Source organism: Podarcis liolepis (assembly GCF_965112155.1).
Source record: "Podarcis liolepis genome assembly, chromosome: 11".
In the NCBI taxonomy this organism is placed as follows: domain Eukaryota; kingdom Metazoa; phylum Chordata; class Lepidosauria; order Squamata; family Lacertidae; genus Podarcis; species Podarcis liolepis.
In genome coordinates, this window is record NC_139565.1 from 9,219,452 (window position 1) to 9,235,538 (window position 16,087).

General features: G+C 46.1%; 1 protein-coding gene and 1 long non-coding RNA gene across 8 annotated transcripts in view; one reads left to right on the forward strand and one right to left on the reverse strand.

The window, feature by feature from the left end:
• LRRC2 (leucine rich repeat containing 2) overlaps positions 1-13,892 on the forward strand; it is a gene marked incomplete at its 5' end in the record, with an annotated part of 77,834 nt that extends 63,942 nt beyond the window's left edge. For 2 of the 3 annotated variants that reach the window (XM_083465004.1, XM_083465002.1), the window contains 4 exons: positions 2,207-2,352; positions 4,102-4,257; positions 6,522-6,658; positions 13,707-13,892. In XM_083465004.1, coding sequence (XP_083321130.1) covers positions 2,207-2,352; positions 4,102-4,257; positions 6,522-6,658; positions 13,707-13,756 — 489 coding nt within the window. In that variant the 3' untranslated portion in view covers positions 13,757-13,892. The remainder of the gene's footprint in view (positions 1-2,206; positions 2,353-4,101; positions 4,258-6,521; positions 6,659-13,706) is intronic. The other variant, XM_083465003.1, reaches the window with a different exon arrangement.
• LOC310688500 overlaps positions 1-16,087 on the reverse strand; it is a 235,140-nt gene that overhangs the window by 80,383 nt on the left and 138,670 nt on the right. The gene's annotated exons all lie outside the window — the stretch shown is intronic.

Sequence of the window (16,087 nt, forward strand, 5' to 3'; positions counted from 1 at the left end):
AAATTTAGAAACAATTACTGTAATTTAAAAAGAAATGCAGTGCTCTCAAACTCCAGCAAATCTCTTTTTAAATAGTACCCTGATTCCTGTAGGTGAGCAAGGCTGACCTCTGCAATCTAATTATTTAGCTTTATTATCTGGTGACCCGGGAGGGTAAGAAGACATCCCAGGGTGCACAACTTGGGCTGGAAGAAGCACATCGCTGCATAAAGGAAGCTCTGATTTCAGCACCACCTGTGCTTGGAAAGGACGCAGGTGGCGCTGTGGTCTAAACCACAGAGCCTAGGGCTTGCCGATCAGAAGGTCGGCGGTTCGAATCCCCACGACGGGGTGAACTCCTGTTGCTCAGTCCCTGCTCCTGCCAACCTAGCAGTTCGAAAGCACGTCAAAGTGCAAGTAGATAAATAGGTACCACTCCGGCGGGAAGGTAAACGACGTTTCCGTGCGCTGCTCTGGTTCACCAGAAGTGGCTTAGTCATGCTGGCCACATGACCTGGAAGCTGTCTGCGGACAAACGCTGTCTCCCTTGGCCTATAGAGAGAGATGAGTGTGCAACCCCAGAGTCACCCACAACTGGACCCAATGGTCAGGGGTACCTTTACCTTTATCTATGCTTGGAAAACAGGCTAAAATTTAGCAAGAATTGCTACTGGCAACTTCTGTTTATCTCAAAGGTCTTCTTTGGATTAAATATACTGGAGTCATACAGGTGTTATGCAAGGCCGAATAAAGCAATGTCACACAACATTGCTATGATGTTTCTTCCACAAGAGCTCATGGATTGTACCCCATAAGCAAAATGATATGTTGTTTAAATTCTTTCCCATATTTCCCCTGCTTGTTTACTTTTATTGTGCCTTTTCTAGGAAACAGGATTAATTTGATTTCTTGGCTTTCAGGTGTCTTTTGCTCTCCAGGAAAACTGTTAGATTAAAGCAAAGCATCATCCTTTGCCAGTCTCCTAAAGAACTGGGGACATTAACATTCTGATCCTTAATCCATTTCTTGAAAGCAAGCCTAACTGATTTTAATATAATGTGTGTGATCTAGGCAAAGTTAGGCTCTTTTATGTCCCACTGATTTCCATGAAAGAGAAAGCGAAGCACATTTAATTAATATATGCAAGTGAGCAATTATCATTTTTTACCCTCTGGGGCATGTGAAGCTTAAATGTGCGTGCCTGTATCTGAGTCTTCCTAATTGTACTTTCAAATATTTGCAGTGGAAGCCCAACCCAGATTACTGGTGGTGGCAGCCTTGTGTGAAGCATCTCTCCTCTAGCTGCTGCCATTGATTGGAGAGATTGGAGGATCCCAGAAAAAAGGAAGGAGGTTTCTCATCTTCTTCAGTGTTCCCCGAGTGGTCAACGTCTAGTGAATGTGTGCAGAACTGTAGACCCAGGCTACCATCTTTCCCCACCTACTGGGGAGTTAATTCCATTGAAAATGGGTCTTACTAATGAGTATTAATTATAGGATTGCACCCTTAGAGCAGTAGCCTGAGCAATATTTTAAGTTTCTAGCATTGCTTGAAGTGAGAGCTGGACCATAAAGAAGGCTGGTCGCCGAAGAATTGATGCTTTTGAATTATGGTGCTGGAGGAGACTCTTGAGAGTCCCATGGACTGCAAGAAGATCAAACACATCCATTCTTAAGGAAATCAGCCCTGAGTGCTCACTCGAAGGACAGATCGTGAAGCTGAGGCTCCAGTACTTTGGCCACCTCATGAGAAGAGAAGACTCCCTGGAAAAGACCCTGATGTTGGGAAAGATGGAGGGCACAAGAAGAAGGGGACGACAGAGGACGAGATCATTGGACAGTGTTCTCGAAGCTACAAACATGAGTCTGACCAAACTGCGGGAGGCAGTGGAAGACAGGAGTGCCTGGCGTGCTCTGGTCCATGGGGTCACGAAGAGTCGGACACGACTAAATGACTAAACAACAACAACAACAAGTAAAGTCAGGAAGAATGCGTGGGTGGTATTAAGTTTTACCCACAGCACACCTATTGGAATTAGTGGATCTAACGTTTTCATGTTCATTCATTTCAGTGGGTCTGAGTAAAGCTTAGTTTTATAAAACCAATACAATTTTAATTCTTAGATACCTCTTTCTGCTTATATTGGGGGAGATGAAAACCCCAAGCTCCGTAATTAAATGCATTCTTTCCTCACTGAATTCTTCATAATTGTTGGTTTGTTTTACAGCTAAGTAACTTGAAAAAAGTGACCTTTGTCGATGTGTCAGCCAACAGTTTCCCCTCAATTCCAATATGTGTGCTGCGGATGTCGAGTTTGCAGTGGTTGGATATGAGCAGCAACAACCTCAAAGATCTCCCACAAGACATAGACAGGTAGTCCTTTGTATTGCCTTTGAAATTAAGTTTGGTTGTAACAAACGAAGCATTGACTGACTATACTGCCTAAATTTGGAGGTGGCGTGGATTGGGAGCTTGTCTAACTCAGTGGTGGCTGGTACCCATTAGCAAAAGGGAGGTAGACCACCAGTAAGAAGAGAAGAAAAAGAGTTTGGACTTGATTTCCCACCTTTCACTCCCCTTAAGGAGTCTCAAAGTGGCTCACCATCTCCTCTCCCTTCCTCCCCCACAACAACATTCTGTGAGTTGAGTGAGGCTGAGAGACTTCAGAGAGGTGTGACTAGCCCAAGGTCACCCAGCAGCTGCATGTGGAGGAGCGGGAAAGCAAACCCGGTTCACCAGATTACGAATCTATCGCTCTTAACCACTACACCATGCTGGCTTTCTAAGTGGAGCCACAGCCAATGAGAGGCGGAGACAACAAATTCTCGTTCTTCCCCCATTCTCCCCACTACTGAATTCTGCAAGTGGAACACTGAGACTAAGGACTTAGCCACACCTTCATTTGCTCCACTGCTTTCCACTGGAGAAACCTGATCTTTAGCGCTGAATTGGCTTTTCTGTGGATTGCCATTTGTTCTGATTTAGCACTAAAGAGCGAGTTTTCCAGGGGAAAGTGGCAGGGCAAAGGGAAAACTGCTCAGACCCATGCCTGAAAAGTGTCAGACAAGAAGGAAGCCTCTCAGATGCATGTTTTCTATGCATGGGATATAGTGTGGATGAGCCCTAAGAAGAAGGAAGCTGCAGGCAGTGCCACTCCATGAACTGGTAGCAAGTAAGAAGGCAGGTGCCTTGGGGCTGGCTGAGGGTGGATAGAGGCTGGTGTGGCAGTGCTTCATTTGCCCTTGTAGACCAGCCCCCACTGATCTAACTATCATTTGCAATGGAAGCTATGAAACCTTGGATGCGCACAAATATTCTGCTCTATGAGCTGGAAGGTTGGTGGCAGCTAAGCCACATGTCTGCTGTCCTGCTTTGAAAGTATTTATGGTTAAGACTCTATAGCAATCTTCAGGTGGTAAAAAGAATGTGTGAAGGCTCAGCTTGGGTCAGGGGCATGGCTTCACCAGCCCTGCCCACAATTTCCCCTCCTCACCCAACATTTACATCTTCAGCATGAAGTTCAACAGAGAGGTTCTACAGGCATTCAGAATCTTCCCAGTTTCAGTCCTTGTGTTCTTTTGCATGCCTGAAGGAGGTTTATAACAGGGGTGGGGAACCTGTGACCCTCCAAATGTGGTTTGACTCCAGCTTCCGTCAGGCCCAGCTAGCATACATGATGGTTCGGGATGGTGGGAGTTGAGTCTACTGACATCCTTGGTTTATAGTGTATTTAGCTTAAGGCTGTGCCTGACATTTCTACACACTCTCACACAAACACCATTCTCCATCAGTTAATGAGAAAAGAAATTGCATTCCGAAATTATCAAATGGGAAAGAAAATTTCAGTGACGTTCTCATGAGGGGTGGGAATTTTGCTACAACTGCCTTGCTCTTTGGTAGGTGTTTTCTGAGTGCCTTTACTTTCATTCTGCAAATCATCTTCCCAGTGGTCTGCTTTCTTCAGCTCTCCTGAGTGCATGCATTTCCTGAAAACCTTCTCATTTCCTCATGGCCTGGCAAATACAGATTATCATATCAATAGGACGTTTGCTAGTATATAAGCAAACATATCAGCTATGGTATTAATGCATTTAACTATGGAACTCTTTTTGATCTCCCAAGGCTGGAAGAATTACAAACTCTTCTCCTGCAAAAAAACGAGCTTACTTATCTTCCACAAGCTTTGGTCAACATGTCGAAGCTCACTTTACTGGCAGTGAGTGGCGATAAGTTGGTTAAGATGCCCACAGCTATATGTGAGTCAACCACAGGTTTAAAGTAAGTAATCAATAACTTCTTCAAAAAATGTTCTTCCTTTTCTCTTTCCTGGATCTATTCCCCTAGATTCTACAATGGGTGGAATCTAATCCTGCATTTTCTTCACATAATCTAACTCCCAGCACACACACACAATATTACGTTCAGGTTACAAGGTGTCACAAACAGATAGCAGAAGAAGCATCTTGACAGATATGCTTGTAAAACAAGGGGTGAGGGGATAAGGAAAACTCTTTTAGGTACCCAAGAAACTATGTTCATGGCTTGCTGTTGGGGAATAGGAGCAATGAAGGTCACAGCCACACTAAGCAATTTCCCCAACAATCCTGGCAACTGTAGTTTGCTAAAGGTGCTGGGAATTGTAGCATGGTAAGGATGGGGAATATGGTGAGTAGCGGCACCTGTTTTTCTAGGAAAAAAGCACTGATCATAACCATATTTACAGATAAGATAAAGCCTCCTTTAGCCCAATTAATTCCATAATAATCCCGCCATGTTAAACAAATTCAGGACAACCAACACAATCAGTGTGTGGGTGCAACCATTATTGTGTGATCTCCACAATTAGAACATATCTAACTTCCTATGGTAAGCATAAGATTGTCAGGGTTGGTCATGTGCTATGCCATGCTGTCTGTGGCAGCTGTTTTGCATTATGCCACCCTGAGCAGCTATTTTCTGATGAGCACCCTCAGTACTCTCTCAAAATTCAAAATCTGCTCACTGCTTCTAAAAGGTTGCTGGTTTAAGGCCTTTGCTCTCAGAACCAGTAATTTTGATCATGGTCTCATGGGGGCTAGTAGGCATCTGAATATTGAGCCATGGAAGTGTGCCAGGAGGAGCAGAGCTCACATATTGTGGGAATGACAGTAGGAAAGGATATATTGAATAAGTATCCTTCCTTCACTCACACTAGTGAGTAATAATAATAATAATAATAATAATAATTTATTATTTATACACCACCCATCTGGCTGGGTTTCCCCAGCCACTCTGGGCGGCTTCCAACAAAATACTAAAATACAATAACCTATTAAACATTAAAAGCTACCCTAAACAGGGCTGCCTTCAGATGTCTTCTAAAAGTCTGGTAGTTGTTGTTCTCTTTGACATCTGGTGGGAGGGCGTTCCACAGGGAGAGCGCCACTACCGAGAAGGCCCTCTGCCTGGTTCCCTGTAGCTTTGCTTCTCGCAGTGAGGGAACCGCCAGAAGGCCCTCGGTGCTGGACCTCAGTGTCCGGGCAGAACGATGGAGTGATGTAGCAGAGCAGATTCCCTTCAATATAGCAGGAAGCTAGTTTGCAGATTCATTTGAATCTCTTTAGTTAAGTGATCCAATTTGGCTTGCCCAGGTGGATTATTCCTGGTGTCCCCTTTTATCCCTCTTAAAAGAATAAAGACACAAAAGTCTTTCCTTAAAAGTAACATGGAATTTACTCACATTCAGTTCACAATTAGACCCCCGAAAGGCAGGTTTTCCTTAGTAGTTACATAACAATCTGTCAGTTTATCTCACATGGAGAGTGAGCTTACGTGCTGCTGGCTGAGAGCCAGCAGACAGCAAAATTATATTAAGAGAACAAAATGGCTGCAGGAGAGCAGCATGGCAGCAAGAGAGCAGCAAGCAAGAGAAGTGATCAAGAGAGAGAAAATGGTTGCGTGACTCAACTTTTATGGAGTCAGCCAGGGCCACACCCATCTCCGAGGTCACATGCAGGGGGAGGATGCTCCAGACCAGTGGAACAGGAAGTTACACTGACTGGATGTCCCCCTTGCCTGTGCCCATTCTAGGGAAATAAGGAATGTTGCATTTGACTCCTCCAATGGATTACATCCCACACATATGAATCTGGTGTTATCCCCTTTCATAACTCTAGCTAACTCCCTTGAGTTAAAATATTTTTCATGGTTTCCCCTGCTTCAGATTGCTGTGCAAAATTGAACTGAGAGGGTGACATAGAAAATATGTCTTTCAATTCAATAATTAAGCATGTGCTCTCAGTCTTGCGCATGTCTGCCTCCACAAGGCTACTTCTGAATTAACGTTTATTCTAGCTAATTAGCATGAAAAGTGTGTGGCTTCTATGCCCACGAAAAGAGTAGCAAACTTTTGCCCATAGATAAATTGACTTTGCTCAGTAACCAAGTAGGAAGAACAGAAAATTTATAGGGCAATAAATCATTTGGCATATAGCAAGTTACAGTCTGCTCATGATAAGGAACATTATATAACCCTCTTCATGCTAATATTTCATTTTTTGCAGATTTATAAGCCTCAAGGATAACCCTCTTGAAACAACCTCATTTCAAGAGATTGACGAAATAACAGAAAGTGACCGTGATCGTGAGCTGTTTGAAAAAGAATTTATGAAAGCCTACATTACAGACCTCAGAGAAAGAGGTACAGACATATATCAGTGAGATTGCAGCCTAATTTCCTTTTCATCCCAGTGTATTGAGATGCTAATTTCAAACTGATTTCTTCATCACATTAGGGAGGAAAGTTAGTCAATTATACACTGCAATCCATGTGAGGTGTTTCACAGAGGATCTGGAATCTGGCACAGAGTCAAAATCCTTGAGAATAGCCATTTAAAACAGAAAGCGAGTTTCTCAATCATCTTATGGAGGTGCGCTTGAAATCTGCAAGAAGTGCATATAAAAAGGAGAAGGCTGGGAATTAAAGATTTTCTTTTTCACCCTGTAAGGCTGCCTTCCTCTCATTTTCCTTTGTCACTGTCATGTCATTTGGTACATAGCTGCGTACATCACCTTGAGAGGTGTGTGGAAGAAGAGAAGTTAATGAATATAACAGTCCCTAAAGCAGCTCTGCCCCATTATTTAAAAGCTCTTAAGGTAAAGGCCGACTCTGGGGTTGCGGCGCTCATCTCACTTTGTTGGCCGAGGGAGGCGGCGTACAGCTTCTGGGTCATGTGGCCAGCATGACTAAGCTGCTTCTGGTGACCAGAGCAGTGCATGGAAATGCCGTTTACCTTCCCGCCGGAGTGGTACCTATTTATCTACTTTGACGTGCTTCGAACTGCTAGGTTGGCAGGAGCAGGGACTGAGCAATGGGAGCTCACCCTACTGCAGGGATTCGAACCGTCGACCTTCTGATCGGCAAGTCCTAGGCTCTGTGGTTTAACCCACAGCGCCACTCTTAGCCAACCATATATCCATTCTTATCTGAACTTAAGAAAATCCTGCTGGATCAGGCCAATGGCCCACATCCTGTTCTTACCCAGATGCCTTCTGGGAAACCGGCAAGAGGACCTGAGCACAGGACCTTAGTACGGTTTCCAGCAACTGGCATTTAGAAATCTGGTTACCAGATTTTTTTCAATGAATCTGGGGACACTTTTTTTTTTTTTTTTTTTGAAGCTGAATAGCAACAGGGAGTCAGCAGTGGGGATGGTGAGGCAAAAGACCCTGGGCCCAAGCACACATGCATATTGTATAAAGGTGCAAAGCCCTTCTTTCGCACCCTGTAAAACATAAATGCGCAGAGTTTTTTAAAAACTGGGCAATGGTGCGCCGCACGCACGTGACTCCCGAGTCTTCCCCAATCTCCTGCCCCATTCCCCCTTTGTTTTGACTGATCGAGGGAGGCTCGGGACTCTTGGGCGGCTGGCCGTTGCCCAGTATTTTAAAAACCCTGCGCATTTATGTTTCATACGGTGCGAAAGAAGGGCTTTGCACCTTGCCTGGCAGAGAAACCGTGCGCCTTGTACCCCTCCTGGGCAATGCCTGCCTGCCCACAACTCTCGAGTCTCCCCCTGATCTGTCAAAACAAAGGGGGAAGGGGGCAGGAAATCTGTACCGCCAGACATCCCTGATTCACCTTCAGCAGTGGCAGCGAGCAGCTCCTGAAGCCAGCCAGAGCCAACTGTGCTACCAGGCTGGCTCTGGGCTGCTGAGGCTGCCGCTGCCACGTTTCCTGGGGACAGATTTGCAAATCTGGGGGCATTCCAGGGATGGAATTTGTCTGGGGACAGATTTGCAAATCCAGGGACTGTCCCCGGGAACTGGGAATGTCTTGTAACCCTAATTAGAAGCATTTCTGCCTCCAACCATAGAGGCAGAGAATAGTCATCATGGCTAGTACCCACTGATATCCTTGCCTTCCACGAATTTGTCCAATCCCCTTTTAAAGTGATCCAAGTTTAAGAATGTGCCAACAACTACAAAATTATAGTTCATTAAACTCATCTGCCCCTGGCTTCACAAGGCCCCAATTATTTCCAAGAAAGCCAATTTTGTGCTAAACCACGTATAGAGCCTTGGCACATATTTGTCTTGCCAATAGACTTATTTCTCATATTATGTCCTGGAGCCAAAGAGTTTCTACTCAAGCAGTGGTACTTCTGAAGCTGCTTTCCCTAGCCCAGCACCAAGCCACATGAAAAAATGATTTTATTGATACAGTGGTACCTTGGTAGTCGAACAGCTTGGCTCCCGAACAATTCGGCTCCTGAGTGCTCCTGTTTGCGAACATTTTTCAGAAGCCCAATGTCCAACGTGGCTTCCATGGCCTCCGATTGAGTGCAGGAAGCTCCTGCAGCCAATTGGAAGCCGCTCCTTGGTTTTCGAATGGTTTTGGGACTCAAACAGACTCCCGGAACAGATTAGGTTCAGGAACCAAGGTACCACTGTGCTGCCATAATGGGCCAGCCCTCAGGTTTACTTATATTCAGGAATGCTGCATGTCAGAGTGACCCTGGGCCTGCTGGATCTGCCCCTCACTTTCTCAAGAGTCCTCTGGATTAGGCTCCTTAACTACGCCAGCCTGGAACCTTATGGTTTCAATGGGAAGGGGGAATTTAAAAACTACCAATGAGAAAACAAATGGTGAAAAATGATCCCATCTCCTGCTTTGACCAGTTGTCAGAGCTATTGATGTGATGGAATGTGAACTCTCTCTCATTTAGGCTTCCTCCAGCAAAGCCCACTGAATATTTGACCAAAACTAGCCCTCTTTTTTAAGGGACGCGGGTGGCGCTGTGGGTTAAACCACAGAGCCTAGAACTTGCTGATCAAAAGGTCACCGGTTTGAATCCCCACAACGGGGTGAGCTCCCATTGTTCGGTCCCTGCTCCTGCCAACCTAGCAGTTTGAAAGCACATCAAAGTGCAAGTAGATAAATAGGTACCGGTCCAGCGGGAAGGTCAACGGCGTTTCTGTGCGCTGCTCTGGTTCTCCAGAAGTGGCTTAGTCATGCTGGCCACATGACCCGGAAGCTGTCTGCGGACAAACGCCAGCTTCCTCAACCAGTAAAGCGAGATGAGCGCTGCAATCCCAGAGTTGGTCACGACTGGACCTAATGGTCAGGGGTCCCTTTACCTTTACTTAGCCCTCTTTTACTTGCATTTCATATAAAGAAAATTCACAAGCCATGCATTTCAAACCAAGACTGTGAATAGATGGTAACTTTTCATCCCAAGTGCTGTTCTTAGTATCATTTGTGAAAACACCCCAAGTTGGATCATTTTGCAAGAATCCAGTTGGGAGACATCCGTTTAATTCACAGAAGGTAGGTATTCAGTAATGATCATGTTGGAGGCATCACACTTATCGAAGTTAGTGGATTTATAGACAGATAACTCTGTGCTTGCTTATCTGTTTTGGAAGCTCCGTGTGGACTCAAACTGCTGGATATTGGTTTTTATTGTCAAGTGGCCAAACACTGCCATAATCTTTGCCATTTTTTAGGGCAAGCAGCCCATTCATGCTTCTTGAAAGTAAATAATTACTCCAACTGGGAGCCATTGAGGGACTGGGTTAACAGCTGGATTGCAGGAAGACAGTCTGAGGCAGACGCTTTAGGGGGAAAGATTAGGAAGGTTGTGTGTATAATTGTGTTAGGTCAGGAGTAACTATACATGACACTCTAACAGACTTTATGACTTGTCCAAGCACATAAAAACAGAGGCCTACGAGAGTCTGACTTGAGACGAGTCATGAAGTTTGTTAGAGTGTCATGTACAGTTACTGCCTTAAACAGTACATTGTCGGTTAATAATGAAATATTAGGAGAACAAGCAAGACCTTGACTTTTTTTGGAATTAGAGTCCAGTGTTTCCCAACCTTTTTTGGGCAAAGGCACACTTGTTTCATGAAAAAAATCTCGAGGCACACCACCATTACAGCCCCGTGACGTCAGCGCGCAGCGTCACGCCGGGAGGGACATGAATTGCTAGCAAATTACATAATCACCTCCTTGAGGGCTGGCTCATCTTCTCCGAAGGCAGAATCCCATTAATTAACAGCACAGACTCACACCATAGCCAAGACGAGGGGGGGAAACCTCAGTCATGCACAGTCATGCACATGTGGGGGCTAAATGAGGACGAAGACCGGGCAGAGAGCAGGGTTCAAATCACCCCACCTGGCCAGGACAATCCCTGGGTGCTCCCTTGGGCCACTCGCCTGACCCACCTTGCAGGGCTGTTGTTGCGAGGATAACACGGGGAGAACCACGCACGCCCCCGGGAGCTCCTTGGAGGAGAAAGCGGGCGATGAATGCAATGCACGAAATATATGAGAGGCGACCAGGTTTTGCAGGTGAGGGGCCCCCGCCAGCCTCCGCTTCCAACACTCGGCGCAACGACGCCGAAGTTTCCCCCCGGGCTCGGCTCGGGGAGCAGCGCTGCTCCCCCCGGCTCCCCTTCGCCCTCCCGGCTCTCTCTGCCGCCCACTGAGGACCCCCCTCACCTGCAGGGCGCATGCAGGGCGCCGCGTTGCCATTGCATTGCACTGCACTCCATGCAACGCCTGCACGCATGCATTGCCTTGCACGCCCGCCAAGGGGTCTCCCCGTGGTCCGATGCGTCCCCTCCGGCGCGGATGCAGCATTGCAAAAATAAACCCCCCCCCGACGCAGCCCTACCTGGGGGGCAGCCTCCGCCTCCGCCGCTCCGCCTCCGCGGGGATCCCCGGGCTCCATCCTGCCAGCCCGATCTCCGCGGGGGCGCAGGCAGGCTGCGCGGGGTTTGCGCGGAAGAGCCCCTGCCCGCCCGGCCGCCGCCGCTGCGCTCATTCCATGGCCGGGAGAAGAGCGCTTCAAACAAAACGCCCGGCCCGCCAGGCCACGCTGGGAAACGTAGTTCGCGCACCCCGCGCGGGCGCGGAGCCCAAGGGCGAGGGGACTACGGATCCCGGCAGCCCCCGCGCCGGGGACGGAGGGGGAGAGGCCGGGTGCAGGGATGGAGGGACGGGTGGGCGAGCGAGTGAGTGAGTGGCAGCCGCCAAGCCTTGGCTGAGAGCCAGGAAGGGCCTCCCCGGAGGAGGAGGAGGAGGAGGGAGGCGCAGAGCGGGAGGGAGGGAGGGAACCCCAGGGGTCATCTAGTGACGGCGCCCCAATCGAAAATTTGACTTTAAAATTTTTTTTTTAAAATCTTTCGAATTTTTTAATTTTTCCCGCGGCACACCAGGCAACATTTCGTGGCACACTAGTGTGCCGCGGAACAGTGGTTGGGAAACACTGAATTAGACTATGTGGAAACTGAAGCCTCATATATGCAGGTGAGACTAGTTCCTGACCCAGAGACAACATCAGTTGCTTTAACACAGGAAATGGGCACATGTGGCCTTCCAGATGTTGCTGGACAACACAAAGCCATGTGGTGTAGTGGTTAGATCAGGCTTCCTCAACCTCGGCCCTCCATATGTTTTTGGCCTACAACTCCCATGATCCCTAGCTAGCAGGACCAGTGGTCAGGGATGATGGGTATTGTAGTCTCAAAACATCTAGAGGGCCGAGGTTGAGGAAACCTGGGTTAGAAAGTTGGACTAGGACCTGGGACATGAGGGTTCAAATTCCCACTTGACCATCATGAAGCTCATTGGGTGACTTTGGGCCAGTCACAGCCTCTCAGCCTAACCCACCTCACAGGGTTGTTGTGGGGATTAAATGAGGAGGAGAGAACTATGGACGCCACCTTGTTAAAAAGGTGGGATATAAATACAATAAATTAGAATAATAATATATGGTAACTGCCGTCGTCCCTGACCATTGGCCATGCTGACCGGCCAACAACATCTGGAGGACCACCATTTCTGTTCAGCTCCTGGATGGTGAGGCATTGTTCAAAAAAGTGTTTCCCCTGATGCTGTCATGGTCCAGCCTCCTCCTCTGTCAGCAGAACATGATTCTTGGTTGCTGCAGCTCAGGGGATGGGGAGGGTAAGAGAATGGCCTCTGCTTCACCATGGAAAGAGTCAGTGTTCCTGAATTATGCCTTATTGCCTTGGAGCTCTTCAAGCAACAAGCTTTGTCTCTAGTTCAAGGACAAACAAGTCAAGGAGATCACAATAGTCATATGGCTGACATAGGGATGGGAAGCATTGATTAGGCCGCCAGAATGTTACAAGGGGTCCAATGAGTTGGGAAAGCCTCTTCCTTCAGGCGAGTAGAGCTTTGGTGTAAAGCAAGGATGGGAAACCTGCAATCCGGAAGAAGCCACTGGCTCCTGGCTCTCACCAGCCCCTGCCAGCAGGGCCAGCATGAGGGGTCGGCAAGGGTTACCTCACCTAGACCGGTTCACTCCAGCGGAGATCCCTCTGTGGGGTGCATCGCGTGCGCGACCACGATATCTGGCATCTGTGCAGACATGGTTTGACACGATTTCTGGCGTCTGCATCTGCGCAGACGCAATTTTCGGCATCTGAGCATGCACAGACGCGATTTCTGGCACTGTGGAACCGAGTGGGCGGCTCAGTTTGGGGGCGGCTTGTGGGCCGGTTAAAGGACCCCCGTGGGCTGCCTGTGGCCCATGGGCCTTAGGTTGCCTACCCCTGGCCAACATTATGGGCTGATTGGTGTTGGAATCCAACAAACTTTGGGAAGCTACAGGTTCCCCACTCCTGATTTTAAGCTTTTTTCATTATCTTTTCTCCTCTAACTTCTTGTATCTTAAGATCATTGCTTCTTTTTCTCTCTGAATAGCATGATCAGTTGTTCTCTTTCAGAATTTTTTAAAAATATGGATACTACATCTTTCCCACATCCTTAAACATATTATTTTCTTATATGGGATGTCTTCTAGGGCCATTATTAATTTTATTATTATACTTACTATATATCTGAAATGGCAGCCCTCAGAACTGAACCTAGAGATCAGATAGATTGTAGAAAACCGTGTAGAATACCTCGATTACTTCCCTTTGTGTGTCTGACATCTTGTGTGGAGCTTATCATGTGTATTTATTCATTTCATAAAATTTATATACCATTTGATTGTAGTGATTTACAACACCTCAAAGTGGAGACAGTATATCCATGTGTAGGGAACGCTCCTTGCAACAAAAGTTATTAATTTAAAATGTTTGGAGGATTTGGGTGGAGGGTGTAGCTTATTCCCGCAATTGTTTCAAGACCTGCCTAACCGAGTAAGCTACGAGCATTCAGAGATTGACAACTAACATAGTATACTTCTATTTTTCTCTTTGCAGAGACTGTTCCTTGCTACACTACAAAAGTATCACTTAGTGTCCAAATATGAGGTCTGGGATTCATACACCATCAGAGAACCCAAAGGTTTAATTTTGCCATAACAAATGGGAAAAAAACATCTTTAGTATTAAGTACCAATATAAGCTCTGAAGAAGAAGAAGAAGAAGAAGAAGAAGAAGAAGAAGAAGAAGAAGAAGAAGAAGAAGAAGAAGAAGCAGCAGCAGCAGCAGCAGCAGCAGCAGCAGCAGCTATCAGTGTTTATGGGAGTTTTGTTGCATTAGCTTCAAATGACCAGGCTATGATGTGATAGTTGTACTCACCATGTGACTCTGTCTACCATTGCAAAATGTTTCTTATGTGAAAATAGTCGATTCTTTAAAATGCGTGAGACACTGTAATTTTTTTAGACCAAAATCAGGCATCTGAATTAAGATCTTCCCTTCTGTACTGACCATTTCTGTGTATGTGTCCGGTCTACTGCAGCACTGTAAGAATCAATGCCTAATTAAAGCTGTTTTCCAGGCAGAGGGTTTTCTCTGCAAATGCCAGGTGTCCAGGACTAGTGTATCTGACACTTACAGCTCGCAAGAGGACTATCCCAATCCCCCAGCTGGGTGGGATCAGCACACCATCACTATCAAATCAGTGACTGTGGTGCTCAGTTGGTACCATTTCCTAGAAGTACCTTCTCCCACTTTCTGTTTAGTGGGACAGTCACCAGGGAAAGCTTCTGTCTGAACAGAGCCTTGGCTAATGGCAATTTCCCTGTAATTGTATCCTCCGAGAAAAGGTGATTGCTTGCAGTTAACGTGTTTACTCTGCTGTTCAGAACTGTCTTTTCCCCATGCTGCTTTACAGCTGAAATTACTGTCAGAAATATAGAGACTGCAGTGCAGAATTCTGCATGGATATGCCAGATGTGTGCACAGTTCTGGGGCGTCCCCCCCCCCAAGTCTTCTCACAGCAGCTTCAAACCTTTCTGAATGCAGGAGGGTTTAAGAAAGCAATTTGCAGTTGAGCATGGCCCTGGCAAAAGTAAATTAGAACAGAGTAAACAAAGAAACAGGGCCTTTTTGCTGTGATTGTTGGAGCAAGAGTTTGCCTCATCCAGTTGTGCTTCGTATACATCCCTGGGTGGCTTGGGATATAGAGCACAAACGGGAACTGCCATTTGGGAATGCGTTTGATTGTATTTTCAAAATCTTCATTAAGAGTAATAGCTAAGTATGCCAACTGAGTAGGAAAAAAACTAGCCTGGCCTGTTCTTGTGTATTTCACAGCAACTTGATATGCAGAATTCAGCTGGTAATGATTTCTTTCTTGCTGCAAACAGCTTCAGCACTTGCCAGTAACAGGTGTATATTAAGCTACTGCTGAAGACATAGTTATAGCTGCCAGCTGAAAAGTTGGCAACCCAAATTATGACACAGCGGCAGTTCTTCTGACAAGTAGCTTATTACAGTTTGAGAGATTTGTTAGAACTATGAGAGAAAAAAGAGCTCAGGAAACATGTTTCAGCTTTTAAAAAGCTAGAGTAATGTTTTAAAGCTAGGCACTTTTCATTAGTATTGTTAATTCTGAAATGGCAGTATTTTTCTGTTATAAAAATATTTTTATTTTGTTTCAGTGTCACAGCCGTAAGTTCACTTTCTCTTATGACGGTTTAGTTGTTTTGTAGTCTGTCGTAACTTTTTTTTTGTATGTGTACAGTAGACTTTCAAAATGATTTTGTTTTGCATAGTTATTTTTTTCATTCGTTCAATAAACCATACTGATAACCTGCACAGCTGTGAAGTTGTTTCATTTGTGTGACACCCAGCAGATGTAGGCAGGTAAAAGGTTGAACAGACAGCTTATACTACCACATAAACATAGCAAATACCCATGTCATGTACAATGAAGGCTGCAATGCTATAAACACAGGCCTGGTTTCGCCCCATCATCCTCAAGCAGCAATATCCCCCTATGGGATTCTGATGCCTCCCCTCAGAACATCGCACTGAGCTATAAGTAAACATCATTTTAAATTCCTACAATTTCCAGAGTCAAGCTATTCAGGACAACCCAGAGCACTGTGGGGAATTTTAAATGGTGGCTCATCATACCAACCAGCCATGGCCAATAGGAAAGTCCAGAACATGGAGGTTTTTTTTGGCAAGGACCCCTTCAACTCTGGAGCCAGCTGGTAAAGTTGGTGTTGTAGATTTGGGATGTGGACCCCCCAAAAAACCCTAGAACATGGGTAGGCAAACTAAGGCCCAGGAGCTGGATCCGACCCAATCGCCTTCTAAATCTGGCCCACGGACGGTCTGGGAATCAGTGTGTTTTTGCATGAATAGAATGTGTCCTTTTATTTAAAATGCATCTCTGGGTTATTTTT